This window comes from Castor canadensis, chromosome 3, assembly GCF_047511655.1.
Source record: "Castor canadensis chromosome 3, mCasCan1.hap1v2, whole genome shotgun sequence".
NCBI lineage: Eukaryota > Metazoa > Chordata > Mammalia > Rodentia > Castoridae > Castor > Castor canadensis.
Window position 1 is genome coordinate 172,178,550 of NC_133388.1, and position 17,081 is coordinate 172,195,630.

Genomic DNA, 17,081 nt, shown 5'->3' on the forward strand with positions numbered 1-17,081 from the left:
AATTTTCTCCACAGCCAACACTCTTCACAGAGAAGTTATTCAATTAATATTTGTTGCATCAAAATGAACTGGTAACACAACCAGGGTGAATAAAATTATTTTCTTTATGCAACTGAGGAGTTTGATTTAGTTTTTTTTCTCAAGTTTAAGGAATAATAAATTTCTGATTTAGTTTTTTGGATTCATCAATCAGGAATGTCCTAGGAGGCAAATATAATTGACCATTGGGTTAATTTTGTTGCTCTTGAGATTAGATTTCAAGAAATTGATGGAGATCATAGACATTTCTTTGAGGGAGTACATACTTTCTCTAATAGCAATTAGCGTATTTTAAGTACTTACTACCTCTACAAACCACTCTACATGCATAATTTGACTTCTCCCAGTACTATTGTGAAATGCATGCTCTTATTTTGCACAATTCAGAGCTAAAGAACTTCAGAGGTTAAACAAGCAAAACTGATTAGTAAGCTATAAATCAGTATTTGAGCCACAATCTGATCCAATTTTATGGCACTGATTACTAAACTTTCCTTAATCTAAACCAAGGGAAATATCACAGAATCAGAGGATCTGAAAGAAATTTAGATTCTCTATCTTTAGGTCCCTTCTAGTGATATAAAAACACAGCCTAGAAGCAGGATAATGAGAGCAGGAGAAAACTAATTTTCAGCTACTCTTTTAAGTCATTCAATGTTGTAATTTCGTTTGAAGTACAGAGGCACACATATTTAGATGTATTACTCATCTTAGAATCAAATAGAAAGGTGATGCAACCTCTTGAAATATCCATATTATGAATCCTCTATTTGTGCAGAGCAATTAAAATAACTATTTCTAATAAATAGTTGTGTAAGCTTTACTAATAGCTGCTATTAGTAATAGAGAAGCACCAAAATGAAAGTTGCCAATGTATAAAAACATGATATACCTGCATGATGTCAAGTATAACAGACGTCAAATGAAAAACCATCACTCATGTTCCCCTTTTTAAAAATGAAACATGTATTTGTCCTCTTTAAAAAAAACCCATGTATCTACTATCTTCAAAATTGTACCTCAGAAAATATTCATTTACAATTATATTTTTCTTCCGTTCATATATTAGTAAATGGGGGTAGCTATATTATTTTTATTTTTATACATTCTCACATAAATTTGTCTTATAGGATGGATAAGTAGGAAATATTACCAACATCATGGTTGAATTACAAATTTCCTGTACTGCCCTTATCTCATGATCTCTTTGTCTTTGTCTCTGTCTCATCATGATTATACCCTTCAACCACAGATGGTTTTCTCTTACCTTGTTTGTATTCACTGCTGTGATGACCCAGACACATTGTGCATTGCTGTCATACTGGAAGGGAAAGTTGGGAGACGTAAAGGTACCACTTGGTCCTTGAAGATTAGAGCCACACGTCTTCACTAAAAGAGAAATTGCAATTTAAGAGATGGGCATCTACTGCATACAAAATCATAGTAATCAAATATCTTTCAATAGATTTTAAATCCAAATTTACACAATTATAACAACATTGAAATATATACTGTGGTATTCTAATGTCACTTATCAAAATTAGGGCATTGGTCATGTCCTAAGATTCAACAAGCTTTATATTTTAAATATTAATTGAAAACTAGTGACAAATGAAAATGTGAGGCATGATAAATTGTCCTCTGACTATAAACCGGTTAGTTTAATTAGAGAGAGGTATAGGAATCCAATGTTTTGTTAATAAAAATCTACAGAGAAAGAAGAAAAGCCTTGGATTGATTAAGCAAACTGGAAGGTGTTTTCATTTCTATTTATTAAGTACCCAAGGACTCATAATAGCACAGTTGAGAGACATCAATATTAAAACAACTCATTCTGTTCCTGTGACTGCAAATTACACCACAAAGACATAGAAGGACCTGCATTCAAATAATTTTAATGAACTCCCCACCAAAGTTAAAAGAGTTGAAATATTGCCTGAGTATTTAATTCCTCTTTCTTCTTACTAAAACAGTTAGTCACCATACTGTGTCCTTCTAGTCCACTACAAAGTTCTTTGGTGCCATTACCTTTGTTTTCTTCTTCTTTTTTCTGGCAGGGGGTACTGGGGCTTGAAATCAGGGCCTTGTGATTGCTAGGCAGGTGTTCTACCACTTGAGCCATGCCTCCCAGCCCGTGTTTGATTTGTTTGTGTTTGACATTGGATCTCACTTTATGCTTGCTGTCCTGCCCTACATCGTCTTACTCATATTTTGTGTCCCTGCCCCCAGTAGCTGAAAAGACAGGTGCACACAACCATGCCCAACTTTTTCCATTGTCTCAGAAGGCTTCTACGGAACATTTTGCTAGGGCTGGCCTCCAACTACAATCCTCCTGATCTTTACCTCCTGAATAGCTAGGATCACAGGCTTGAGCCACTGTACCAGGCCTATGCCATTACTTTGAGTTGTATTTCTTTACCCCTTTCTATTAAATTCCTACTCACATTATCCTCTTCTAGTATAGCAACAATAATCTATTATACATTGAAAAAATATACAATTAAACATACATTCTCATACATATTTAGCTATGTATTTAATTATCATCACCATTTTGAAGATCAGGTTTTGAAGGTCCCAAAGCTTTTTGGCTTGGCCAAGCTCACTTTCTTCATAAATAGCATTGTAAGGATTTGAGTTTTAAGTCTTCTTACTGCAAGTGCTTTATTTTTACCACTACAAGTATATTCTGTGTAGTATGTCAAATTCAAATTTCTTTACTAGTTTCTTTTCCTTAGCTTATACTCTGTTTCAGACATTTCTTTAACTTTAAGGTTATACTTGTGATAATTTAAGTATCTTTAAATGTTTTATATGCATATGATTTCTGAATGTTAAAATCATGTTATTTTGTAATAAAGAGAAAACATAAGTGGTACTTTTCTTCTTCGAATATCACATTTATTCCCATTTACTACTTAACTTCCTACAAATCTTTCTCCGCCAATTGCTCTATTTCTTTATCCTGCATTCATTCTTAAAATTATTTCAGTCCAATTCCTGCCCACATTTCAGTAATGAAATTTCTTTTTCTATGTCAGCAATGCCCTCCTAATTGCTAAATCTAATAATCTCTTCATTTTTCTACATACTTGGTATCTGAGCCATAATGAAAAATACTGAAAAGCTTTGAAATTGTTTCCACTGACAGTTCCAAATGCTCTTGTTTGCCAATGTGTTTTAAATAGTTCTTCTCTACAATATCCTTGTGTTCTATTTTTTTTTCAAAAATATACTTCCAAATTGATTTCATATCTTCTTTCATATTTTTTCAGTGTTCGTTTAAATAAAGGAATTTGCTTCTGATTTTAATGTATGTCTTGATGTTGATAACTGAAATCTACATCAGTGTTTTTGGCATCTTTCTTGATTTCTAGATTAATTTTATCTGCTAGACATTCTATAAGGTAGATTTAGGAAGCTTTTAAGCATTTCTTAATACTTCTCAAGATCTATGCCTTCTGCTTCTGAATCATCTGGTTTCTTTCTTTGTACTTCCCAATGCCTAGTGCTGATGAATCATTTTTTAACCTCGGTTTCCTTCTCCATTGTGTCATCCTTGGTACTACTACAGAAATCTCTTAAAGACACATTTTAATACTTTACTTAATTGCATAAAAATTTGGCATCTAGTTCATACAGAACGATTTTGAAACTGCCTAGTGTAGTAAATGCAATTATTTCTATGAAGACCTGGATTTCTTTTCCAGTATGTCCTGCCATTTTATAGTTATACACTTGTGCCAGAATACATTTCTTGCTCTTTCTTGAATGTACCATTTACTCTTTATAATTTATTTAACTTTTTATGTTTCTCTCAAGTCTAAAATACTCCTTCTTAGGTTCTATCTATTTAAACAAAACCAAGCAGATGTTTCGCCTCTTTCTGTAAGAAGTGTTCCTAATTCCTACACTCAGAGTTCTCTAATGAATTGTAGTCAATAAAAGCATATTATTTGAACAGCACGTCTATAAAAGTGTTGAGGTACTAGTGACCTGATAGAGAATGCATTTATAAAGACTCTAAGAACTTTATAACAAAAAAGAATTTTATAGCAATCACAAAATGAGATTGGTTTGAAGTTAGTAGATATAACTTTCTGATAGGTTAAACTGCATCTTTTAATGGCATTTAATTCTTGGTAATTCTCTTGCATAATTTGTTTGCTAAAATGCGAACAGAGTTATAATCTTTTGAGGAAAAGTCCTTATTTGTCATCTCTGTTTATTCCCACTACAGTGATTTTCATTATGTAGGCAGTGTACTAAAGGAACAAAGATCCAAGTTCTTTGGCACAGGTTCTAAATGTACTATAAAAAAATGCTCTCTTCATTTTGATGAACAATCCTTGTGACTCTGAAAAATGTCCTTTGAAAATAATCTTCTTTAATATAAAAATAGACATGAAACACTTATAAAATGACATGTAAAATCACTTGTAAATATTTTGGTAACCTCAGAGTAAGATAGCACACTTTTAGACATTTTCTCTCAGTAGCTTATATGGCTTTACTCACTTGTGATTGTGATTTTCTGTGTGTGTGTGTATGTGTGTGCATGTGTACAGTGCATGTTTTAAACTTAGTTAAATATATACACATTCCTCTGGAGTTGCCCCTACCATATATCATGAAGACTGCCCTAGGACAGTACACAAACACTTGTTTTGTAAATTTTTATACTTCAAAGAGTAGCTGATAGGAGTTTGGAAAATTTTTGAAAAACTTTCACTATGAGAATAAAGTTCCTTTATCCCTGGGTGGTAAATGAGAACAGAAGTAGAATAGACTTACTTTCTGAGCAGAGAAGCAGCAGTTCACTTATCACCACCAATGGAACATATGACAGACAACATACTAAAAAGAAACATCAGCTATTGTAAGCCACTGAGACTTTGGGGTTGATTGCTGTCAAATTCAGGAGAGAATTTGTTTATATTTTTCAGCTGCAATGTTTTCATAATACCTGACTGTGTATCTCGGCAACTGTTTCTATATACTTGTGTTATTATTGCAGGATGAATTCTTAGATGATAACAATAAATGAGTATGTTAAAATTTGATAAAGTACCTAATTACACTAAAAATGTTTGTTCAGTATGCTCTAAAAACAGTCTAAGAAAGAAAACAGTGCCCTAGTTTCTCACCAAAATGATCGTATGAACTATTTGTGCTTTTGTTGATCTGTTAACTATTTCAGCACATTTTACATTCCAGTTCTTTCTCCATATTATGGGTACAATTGAAAACACGTTTTTGTTGTTGTTGTTGTTGCTTTTATTTTTTTTGCTTGAGTTTTCTGTTTAACAGTTTGCCATGATTTCAATAGTGCTTTATTGATTTATAGGAGACTCCTGCACAATATAAATATCAACCATTTTTATGTGGTATAAATATTTTCAGATTGACTTTTATGTTTTAAATTCTGCTTTAAACATACTTTTTGTTGAAATTTTATAACGTACATCAATGTGTCAGTATTATCTTCTAGTTCTTGTGGTTTTTGTTTTGCTTAGGAAATGCTTATTCAAACCTATGTTTGTATTATCTTTATTTAGTTCTCATACTTTCCTAATTTTATCTTGTCATAATTAATTTTTTATTTATCTCATAACTATTTTTGTATGCTCTGATGTAAGGGAGCACTTACAGTGAATGATATTCTCTACTAGTTACGAATACCACTTATATAATAAATATAACACAATACAACACAATGGGGAAATTTTCTAAATATAAGAATGAATATATGAAATCAAATATTAGTTTTTTTATAAAATATAAAAAATTTTCCAGTAAGATTAGAACAAAATGAAGATGCCCACAATTAGAGATACATTCAGTGATGTCTTAGAGGCTTTAGGCAAGGTTCAATTAGGGGAAAAATGAAGCGGGTTATAGAATTTGAAGAAGCAACAAAAGTGTCATTGCATGAAATAATTTTGCCTGTTTAAATTTAAGATGCTTAATAAGTTATTCATCTACAATGAACCTATTTATACTGGAGCTCCATAAATTGATTGTGAAGCTATCCATATGAAAATGTACAGTTTTCTTTGATAGCAACAATAATTAGTAATTGAAATGGAAAGATTTATCCAAGAGGCAATTGGATTTATAATTTTGAAAAACTATTTTCAGTAAGAAAGGTGCAAGAACTCTCTGAAGAAAATTATAAAACTACCAAGGACATTAAATCAAACCTGTAAAAATAGAAAGACAGGCAATATTCTGGAAGGAAGCACTCATTTCACAAAGATGTTAATATCCCAATTTGAGAAGTATGAAATAAATTAATGGGTTGACTAATTTTATAGACCCCATATATCTATGATTATTATTCCTAACTGCCTTAGATAAGCTATTTTATAATTTTCTGCTTCCTTATTCACATGAGATACAGTTAGATTCTTTACCCATAATAATTTTATATGTGGAAAAGCAAGAATCAATATTTACAAAAAGGCATTTTCAAATACTGTTAAAAATGGTTATACCCATGAAGGAAAATGATAAAAGTGTAAGAGCAACAACCAAAAAGATTTTATCTAGTCTGTGTCAAAATATTTCTATTTTTTCCTCATGTCAAGCACATATAGTTAACTATACTTTGAAAAATGATTAGGAGCAAGGTTAAATATAATAAAATATATTTTGCTGCAACTGCAACCTCAGACATTTAAATTTGTTCTTTTTTTTATTAAATTTGTTCTAAATAGGATGTTCAACTATACTGATAAGAACAGATGATATTTTATTTTTTGATTAAGAAGGATATGATTCACAGTTTAAGGATTCTTTTTGCAAAGAATATATGAAATGGACCCATTCACCTACAGATTCATACAGATGCAAAAGTATACATATACACAAATGTTTATGTGTGTGCATACATATGTTTCTGTACAACACACAGTTGTTTGTTGTCTTTTAGTCATTAGAATGTCAGATTCATGAAAGCAAGGACTTGGTTCAACTAAACTAAACAGAACTTTCTCAAAAGAAGAAATTAAAATGTCCAAAAAACACATGAAAAAAATGTTCACCATGTCTAGCCATAAAGGAAATGCAAATCAAAACCACACTAAGATTCCACTTCACCGCTGTTAGAATGGCCATCATTAAAAATACCAGTAACATACTACCTACAGTGATTTCTGTAGTCAATGCAATCTCTATCAAAGTATGAATGATGTTCTTCACAAAACTAGAAAAAGTAATTCTAAAATTTGTATGAAATTAGAAAAAAAAGCTTGAATAGCCAAAGCCATGTTGAGCAAAAGTAACAGAGAAGACTCGCTATACTGTCTGATTTCAAACTACACTATAAAACTGTAGCAATCAAAACAGCAAGAAAGAAGTCACATCCACCAATGGAACAACCAGACAGCCTAGAAAAATTCCATAAACTGATAGTCAACTGATTTTTGATAAAAATGCTAACAACATGCATTGGGGAAATGACATTGTTTTCAAGAATAGTGCCTGGAAAATTGAATATACACATGCAAAAGGGAATGAAACTGAATCTCTATCTTTTTACAGTGACCAAAATCAACTCAAAATGGGATTAAAGACTTAAATGTAGGACCCAAAACAATAAAACTGTAGGAGAAAATAGAGGAAACACTTCAAGACAGTGAAACAAGCAGAGATTTTTGGATAAGACTTCAAAGGCACAGGAAATTACAGAAAATAAAAAGACTTCTTCGCAGCCAACAAAGTATACCATCAACAGAAAGAATAATCAAACTCCCAAATGAAACAAAATATTAACAAACTATATATCTGCCAAAGGAACAGCATGCAGAATATATGAGGATCAATACTTGTGATTACAAACAGCAACAACAAAAGTCCATCAATTCCAAAAGCAATCCAACAAAACAATAATGATAAATGATAAGGACAAATCAAATAACCAACTTGGGCTATGGCAGATGGCTGTAGCCTCAGATATTCAAGAGGCTTAGACCTCTTGAATCAATTGAAGATCACTCAAGCCCAAGAGTTTGAATTAAGATGAGCCTTGAAAACATAGAAGGCCTTGTGTCAAACAAACAAACAAATCTGAAAATAACAATAAACTGAATAACAGCAATGAAACAAACTAAAACAACTATAAATTGGCAGTAGACAGATATTTATCAAAAGAAAGCATAGAGACTGAGTGCTGTTGGTTCACAGCTATAATCCTAGCTACTGGGGAGCAGAGATGGGGAATATTGGCCTTTGAGGACAGCCTGAGCAAAACAGTTCACTGGACCCTATCTCAAACAATGGCTGCTGCAGTGGTACATGCCTATCATCCTAGCAACATAAGAGATTAAGAGATTAAGTTTGAAAGTATCATGATTCCAGACTGGCCCAGGCAAAAAGCAAGATCCTGTCTCAAAAATAATCAGAGCAAAAAGGGCTGGAGATGTGATTCAAGTCGTAGAACACTAACTAGCAAGCACAAAGCACTGCATTCAAATAGTAGTACTCCCTCCACCCCAAAATGGAAAGCATACACGTGGCCAACAGGTAAGTGAAAGAATGCTCAGAATCACTACTCTTCTTGGGAACACAAATCAAAACCACATTCCACTGGGTACATCCAGTGGAAATCAAATCAGTATGTCAAAGAGACATCTGCATTCCCATGCTCCTACCATGTTTGCGGCAGTTTATGCACAGTAGTCAAGAAATGGACACAACCCCTGAGTCCATCAATTGAAGAACGAATAAAGAAAATGTGACTGCATCTTGCTTAAAGCAGTATTCAGCCATAAAATGAATGAAATTCTGTTATTTGCACCAACATGGATGGAACACTATGTTAAGTGAAATAAGCCAGAAACAGAAAGACAAATATATCAACATCTCACTTAGATGTGGAATCTGCAAGAGTAGGTCTCATTGAAGTGGAGACGATGGTGGCTACCAGAGGCAGAGGAGAACAGGGGGAAGGGAGGATGACCCAAAGATTGATCAATACTTCCTAATTTATAGTTCTGATGCATAACAGGGTGATGATTGATAATAATGAAATACATGTCTCAAAAATGAAAAGATTTCATTATGATAGGATAAATAATATAATAAATCCTTGAGGAAATAGATGTTTAATCTGATATAAGAATTATACAATGTATATATGTATCAACAACATATAAAGGTGTACAGATTTTCTTTTATGTATCAATTAAAATTAAAAATAAGTACACTACATTATATACTCTACCTGAAAAAAAATGCTGAATTATTTACCTAAAAATATCAAAGACCTGTATAAAACTATAAATTAATAAGTATTGAAACAGTTAAAATCCTCCCATTCTTGAAATTTTGTTGTTTGCAGGTAAATGGATGGAACTAGAGAAATCATCTTCAGTGAAGTTAAAACCTGGTTCAGAAGCCAAAGGCCAAATGTTTTCTCTCCTAAGTGGATTGTAGACCAAAAACAAATACAGCAATACTATGAAAAACAGGTAATGCTAAGGGGCAGTCACATATGAGAGAGGGAGGGTAAAAGAAGGAAGTTAAGAAGATGAACAGGATTGATGCACTCTATACAAGAACGAATATAGAAATTTTAAACCAGTTAAAAATCATCATAAAAAACCGACTAAGGCAGAAAGAAGAAAAATAGAAGAGATGAACCAAATTGGGCCATAATACAAATATACACGGAAGTGCCATAAGAAAACCCTCTGTGTATCTATCTTAAACAAGCTTTTTTTTTTTTCTTTTCTTCTTAAACAGAATTGCAGACTAGGAGAGTGGTACAGGTCCTGCCAGGGGTGGAGTGGTACTGCTCAGAGTGGGGAGAAGAGGTAGGGAAAAGTGAAGGAGGGTGAATATGGTACAAATACTCTGGACACATGTATATGAACGGAAAAATTATATCTGTTGAAACTATTCCAGGAATGAGGGGATTGGGCAATAAAGGAGAATGTGAAGAGGGTGAATTCCAGTATGACACATTTGATATATTGTGAGAATTTTTGTAAATGCCACAATGTACCCACAGCCAGCACAACAATGAAAAAGAGAGAAAAAAAGAAGGTGAAAAATTATAATAATGATTATACTGAATGGTTAAGACTATTAAACCAGTGTCTAAAGTCATCAATAAGTGATTCAGCTTTAAAAATTTTGATTGAATGTCCCAGTCTCCATGTCTTCATGAGAAACTGATGAACTGTCAGAACTGGAGTAACAATCACACTAGTCTTGAAATACATCCCAGTGTTATCTGCATAACAATAGGAGTCTAATCCATGTCTTTACTGAAAGAAGCATATAAATGTTTCATAATTATGAAATGATACCAAGTAGAGTACTGGAAATCAGAAAAGATACAATGGAAAGGAACAGAATTAACATCAGCAAGAAACAGAGTGCACAGGATCAGACCAATTTGATTAAAACCCAACAAATACAATTCCTGTTAAAGACGGCAATTGTAATATTAGATTTTCTGAAGCAAAAATAGCAAGGAAATTCATTGTTTTTCTATTTCTTTGTTGTTTAGTGATTTAACTTTATCCTTAAAGTTATATTTATATATGGTACTTACCTCTGCTTGCTTCTCTATCACTAACCAGCCCAATTTGAATTAAGGATGAGAGCACTTATGGCATTAAACCAGTATTAAAATGATTTATGAAAATTACTGATACATTATTTTTTTTGATAAAAATAAAAGAAAATCCAGCCTAATTTATTTTTTACCAGTAAAAAAATCCATGGCAGAAAATGAGATGAATTACTGCACACAATATATATAGAACATTTAGTGTTCTTATGGTTGTCAGGGAAGGAAGGAGAGTGGATGAGAAATGGAACAGATGGATAAGATGATTGTCAGCAGTGAAATAACCAAGCGAAAACTCAAAACAACTGGTAGGGCAAGGGATTTTAAAAAATCCATGTGTATTATATTCAGTTTCAAGTTAGTTGATCTAAACTGTCCTTGTTATTTTCCAAATTATCTATATTACTTGAACAACTTACCATTGGAACATTTAAAAAATGTTTTTGTTTGTTGAGATGAAATTGGGAGAAATGGCTACTTAAATTTACAAAATATCAGAATCCAAAAAATCAGAAAGCAGAAATTCGGTCCTAGAATTATCCATCACAGATTAAGTAGCCACCTGCAGGCCCAAAAAATTCATTAAACTTTTCTGGAAGTTTTTCAATGTCTGTAGAATTAGGGCTTAGAATAACTGATGTATATCTTCAAAGGCAAGACAACCCAGTTGACTGCTTATAAGTTCAAAATACATTTACAAAAGCTACTTCTGTAGCTTTCACATTTTATCTTACCTGGAATATTTCTTTTTGGCTTTAAAGCTGCTAGCTAAAATTCATTCTTCTAAATCGTTTCTTCTATTATAGCATTAATGCTCTATCTTAATTATCTTTTTACCCACTGACCTTCTTTATGTCAGCAACTATGTTTTCTTATTTTTTTTATTTCCTAATGACAAAAACTTGGCTTAGCAGACAACATGCAATTAGTGCTCAGTATAGTTTTAAAATTATTCTGAGTGTTCTGGTTCCACCTATAATCCCATCAACTCAGGAGGTGAAGGTAAGAGGATCGCAGTCTTTAGCCAGCCCTGGGCAAAAATGAAAGCCCTATCTGAAAAACAAAGTAAAAAAAGGCAAGGTTCTATGGTGTGGTTCAAGTGGTGAAGGAAGCACAAGGGCCTGAGATCAATATCCAGTAACTTCAAAATAATTTTTTTGAAATTTTTAGTTAATAAATAATCAAAAATGAAATATACCTAAGTCTAAGAAATAGAAAAAGATGGAATCTTCAATTTCAATTAAAAGCAAGGAAAAAAGACAATTCATTAAAGAAGCATCTCAAAGTTATCTGATTATCACCTATAATTCTATAATCTTTCTTTCAAGAGAAAAATCTAGTAAATGTTGAATTTCTTCAGTTCTCTTTTGGAGATACTCCTTCAACAACACACATTCACTTGCCATGTTTCAATGCTGAGGTGAGTAAGATGGGATTCTTCTGTACGGAGCTTGTAGTCTCAAATAGGCACAAATATGTCATTGTCATAGTGGGTTCTTAAGGGCTAAGTTAAAGGCAAGCAGGTGCCGTAAAATCACAAAAGTAACAGCCTTTGCTACTCAAGGAATTAGAAAAGGCATTATGGATGACTTGGAAGTTGAATTTTGAAAAATTTGGACACATGAATATAGAGTCAAAATTCAGGATAAACACCTAGGCAAAAGGATAAAGGACACTACATAGCATGTTGTATATACCAAGAGTTTGAAATTCTCAAAATATCTAAGGATTTTGGAGTTTGGGAAGTTTCTTTTGATAGCTCTGGTTAGGTAAATAAATGTTGAATTCAGGGAGAACCACATCTGTCAAGGTTAAGAAAAAACTTCAAGGGCATCAGAAGGGCACTGGGGTTGACAATGTCTGTGTTTATGTGTTGATGAGTACAACAGTCAAATGCAGAATACATTTGAAAGATCAAAAATAATAATAGACCTGGAAATGTGAGCAAAATGCTATCATAATTTTTCTCATATAATTTTTAAATGTGTAAAAATGTACCTTTACTTTATTTCTAATTTATCTATTTTTCAAATAATTAAATTATATATTGTCATATATGAAATGTTATAAAATACCTATTTAATTTTAAATGCAGAGAAATATTGTATTTGTTAACTTATTTACTAACTTAGTTATTTGTAAGGTCAACACTGTGTATTATAGAACGGTGATGTACCTGGTTTTTTGAGAAATCTGTTGTCACACAGTTGATGACCAGACCCTGCCTTTACATTCTCCATACTGTGGGCACAGAGACAAATATATACAGCTAATTATAAGTTAATCATATGATCATGAAAACGCTACAAAGAAAATGCATGGGCCACCCTGACAGAATATATTTGAGAGAGTAACTTTGCCTAAGGGGTCTGATTAAGAAGCATTCTTCCTTAGTAAAATCTGAGCTCGAGCCACATTAATGACACATGCCGGTAATCCCACCTCCTCCAGGGACAAAGATAGGAGAATAGCTATTGGATGCCAGCCCCAGCAAAAGCATTAGATCCTGTTTGATAAGCAAACTAAAAAGAAAAGAGACTCAGGGGTGTGATTTGAGTGGTAGAGAGCTTGCCTAGCAAGTGTGAGGCCCTAGATTTAATCCCAGTACCATCCCCTCAAAAAATTAAAGATTTATTTATATAAGATAATTTCACAGTAGAGACAAACAAGTAAATATCTCGATCAAGTAACATTGTATCAGTGGGGTTAGACTTATTAAAGTACAATATATCTACAGGTAAAATATCAAGGCAAAACCCCACTGACCAATGAACAGAGACTTAAACATTGAGGGACAAGAATCTAGAATGGGTCATGTTAGGGGAGGGCCCAACCAGGAGGGAAAAGGTAAATAAAGAGTTATAGGAGGGTAAATATGTGTGGTTTCTACAATGTGTGAAAATGGAACTTTGAAACTTGTCAAAGTCATTTCAAGAAGGGAGGGCAAGAAGGAGAATAATGGAGGGGATGAACCAAAATGGTATACGTTATCTGTATATTTGGAAATGTCATGATGAAATCCTCTGAACAACTATTGTATGCTAATAAAAATGTTAAAAATTTTTATTTCTTTCAAATATACTTATAGTCAAAGTGTTAGTATTTTCTTAGAATCCTATAAATATGCTTTCATGAATTATTAGGAGTTACAGGGGGCATATTGTAGTCATGGAAATAAAATTATGCCACTAAATAATTGTTAAAAGCACCTGAAAGCAGTTAGCTTTTATGTAACTTTGCTCATTTCTGTCCTCTAAACTTTTATTCATAATAATAGACTTAATTAATCCTCGATGATATGAAGGCAGTAGAATAGCTAGACATTTCCCAAGTAATAGGGTTTCACTAGAGAATATCCTATTCGTCAAATAGAATATTCCTCAAAAGTGGCATTCCAGACCTTTATAAAGGGAAACAAACCAAAGAAAAAGACAACACAGATAGCAGACTATTCTGGAAATTGGATCAGTGAAATACAGGGTGTGAGAAACACTAATATATGGAAGACTCTATTTCTATATGCAAAAGATAATATTTTTTAGATTATTATTAATTGAAGGAAAAAATATAAGATTCTATAGAATGCTAACTGTCAAGATTCCTTGTTAAATTTATTTTACTCATTCCTATTTCTGGGAGATTGGCAGGTGGTATGGCATTATTATCCCAATCTAAAAAATTTTCTGAAAAATTAAAAATAATTGGAAAGTAAAGAAGTCTCAGCACAAAACTACCAATCAAAGCAATAGGAAACAAATAAATTGGTCCCCAATTATGTAGATATTGAGTGGAAAAGGAAAGTTAATCCATCATTTATCTATCATACTGAAACAAGTGAGGTGAAATTTATAACATTTCAATTAGGATAAAAAGATTTAAATCGTTTCAAAAAAGGAGCTCCAGGTAGCAATTTTTTATCCTGGTATGTTGACAGACAGATTAACTCAACTGAAGCTCTCAAAATTTCAAAATTTTAAATTAGTAAAAATAACAAGTTAATATTTACTTAAGAGTGAGAAGTAAAGTATGTGTAAACTCAGATGTTGCATGGACAAAGGTCCACAGTTGATTTGGTATTTGGGGTGGAATGAGGAAACAAGGGAGAGGGGTTGTGTGGTCATATGGAAATAATTTGCCTGGGTAAATGGAGACACCTTTGTTCAAAATGCTCAGATTATCTGAACCTGAGCTATGTTTGACCAAATATTCCAGTTTTTTTCAAAAGAAACTGGGAGTATGGTTGTTTATGTGACACATTTAATTTTAATCAATTAAAATATGTTGGCCTATAACAGCAAAATGACTTATGAGCTACTTTTGGTGTACAAAACCAATGGTTTGTAATGTCTGATCTACATATTCATTTTGATGTAAAATTAAAAGTAGATTATGAATTCAATGAAATGTGAGAGAACATAATTACAAGTTGTTATTTCAGTTATAGAATTTCAATAGCATATTTTAGTGCTTCTAATTTAGAAATCAATAATTTTCAAGAAGCTTATTTTGAAAAGTCCCTTATCAATTTATTAATCTCGTTCTCCTCAATGCTATATTTTAGGAATAAAATTTATATTTTAGAAAGGAATAATTTAAGGATACGGAAAGTTGTAAAGTATCAAGAATATTAATATCTTACATAAACAGAATGCCTTTGTCAAAAGTAAGAAATTAACAATGGTATTATTAAATGAACTCTAACCTTTATTTGAATTTCATCAATTTTTTACATTTGTTTTGAAAATCAATGTCCCTTTCTGGTCTAAGATAATTTAAGATAGTTTATTGCAATTATTCATCATGTCTCTTTGGTCCGTTCTTTCAATGCCATTTTAAGTTAGTATTTTGCCATTTGCCACTTTATTTTTGTATATGAGCTTAATATGGAAAATCAGTACCCCTAATATGACTGGGGGTGAAAGAAAGGTGAGGATGAGTTTCTGAGATGGCAAAGCATGGAGCCAGGCCTTGGCAAGGTGAATCATGAAGGTAAGAGTTGCTGCAGAAACCCTTGATTAAACATGTCTTTATCACAGAGTAAACATCTTTGCAGCCAGAATTCTTATAGATTTCTTCCTAAAGCTATAGTTAATGGTTTAAAAAATGCCACAGGATGGCATAATTATCTTATTTTGGTGGTACTGGTTTTGAACTCAGGACTTTGCACTTTTTAGGCAAGTACTCTACTACTTGAGCCATGCCTCCAGCCCAGGATATTTTTTAAATGCACAGAAGAAAACAAACTTAGTGCTTTAGAAGTTAGCATATAGAAATTTCACTGGGCTATTAAGGCCATGAGGTCTCCTTACCAGGGGATCTTTTACAGTAATATAGAAGTCTTGTAATCTGAGAAAAATGCAATGGTTGATGTGGAAGAAAGGATCCCAGCTTTACCAACAGCTACTAGCCCATTAGCATTAAACTAGTGAACTTCCTACATTTGCTTCTTCTGTGCCTCTTAGCAAACTACTAGTAGAAATTTTTTCTGTGTTTCTGCACACGTAATGATCGGTTTAGTGTGGGATTTTTCAACCTTCACAACATTGGCATTTTGGAATAAATACTTACTTGTTTTGTTGTGGTCGGTTGTCCCTCCCTTCAGAACGTTTACTGCATCCCTGTCCTCTACCTAGGTGCTAGCAGTATCCTAACCCCTTGCAACTATCAGTGGTGACAAGTAATGTTGCTGGCAGTATGGCACTGGGGTGACACCTGCTCCCATACTGAAAGGTGGGTTGCTTTTTTCTACTTACTTTTGTTTGGCACTTTACTCTCATCATCTTCGCTACTTCTTCGTCTTCGTCTTTTTTTTCTTTTTGGTGGGTTTAAACTCAGGCCTTCAAGCTTGCTAAGCAGTCACTCTGTCATTTGAGCCACTCCTCCAGTCTTTCTTTGTGGTGGGTCTTTTCAAGATAGGATATTGTAACTATTGGCCCAAGGCTGGCATTAAACTACAAACCTCTTGATCTCTGCCTCCCGAGTAGCCAAGATTATAGGAATGAGACACCAGAGCCTGCCTCCTTTGCTTCTTTTGATTCTCTACTTGACAAACAAGTTTTGCTATAAGAGAATTATGGGAATGGGATAAACTTCATCTTAGCTTCACATTAGCCTCAGTAGGAAGCTAATTAAAGCCAGGTAACAGAAAATTGTTTTGACACTCAAGAAAGAGATAAAAAAATCTTATTTTGTCAAGTTAAATACCCTTCTTACCAGTTCATTTCCTATTGTTTATCTAATTCTTACTCATATTGTAGGATTCCATTTGGCATCCCTATGTAATGGTACAGTGCTTTGAATCTGAAATATTCCCCAAAAGCCCAGGTGTTGAAGGCTTTGTCTGTAATCTGTATTTCTAGTGGTAGGTGATGGGACCTTTAAGAGTTGGAGCCTGATAATGAAAAACTCACTACTCAACATCCTATAAAGAAAGAGCTTCATTATGTCGAGGTTATTACCT

At 33.0% G+C, this 17,081-nt stretch overlaps 1 protein-coding gene across 6 annotated transcripts in view; it reads right to left on the minus strand.

Annotated features, from left to right (window-relative positions):
- The window catches only part of Csmd3 (CUB and Sushi multiple domains 3), a 1,205,819-nt gene that overhangs the window by 592,580 nt on the left and 596,158 nt on the right, over positions 1-17,081 (minus strand). For all 6 annotated transcript variants that reach the window (XM_074069090.1, XM_074069089.1, XM_074069088.1 and 3 more), the window contains one exon: positions 1,307-1,428. In XM_074069090.1, the coding sequence (XP_073925191.1) occupies positions 1,307-1,428 (122 nt within the window). The remainder of the gene's footprint in view (positions 1-1,306; positions 1,429-17,081) is intronic.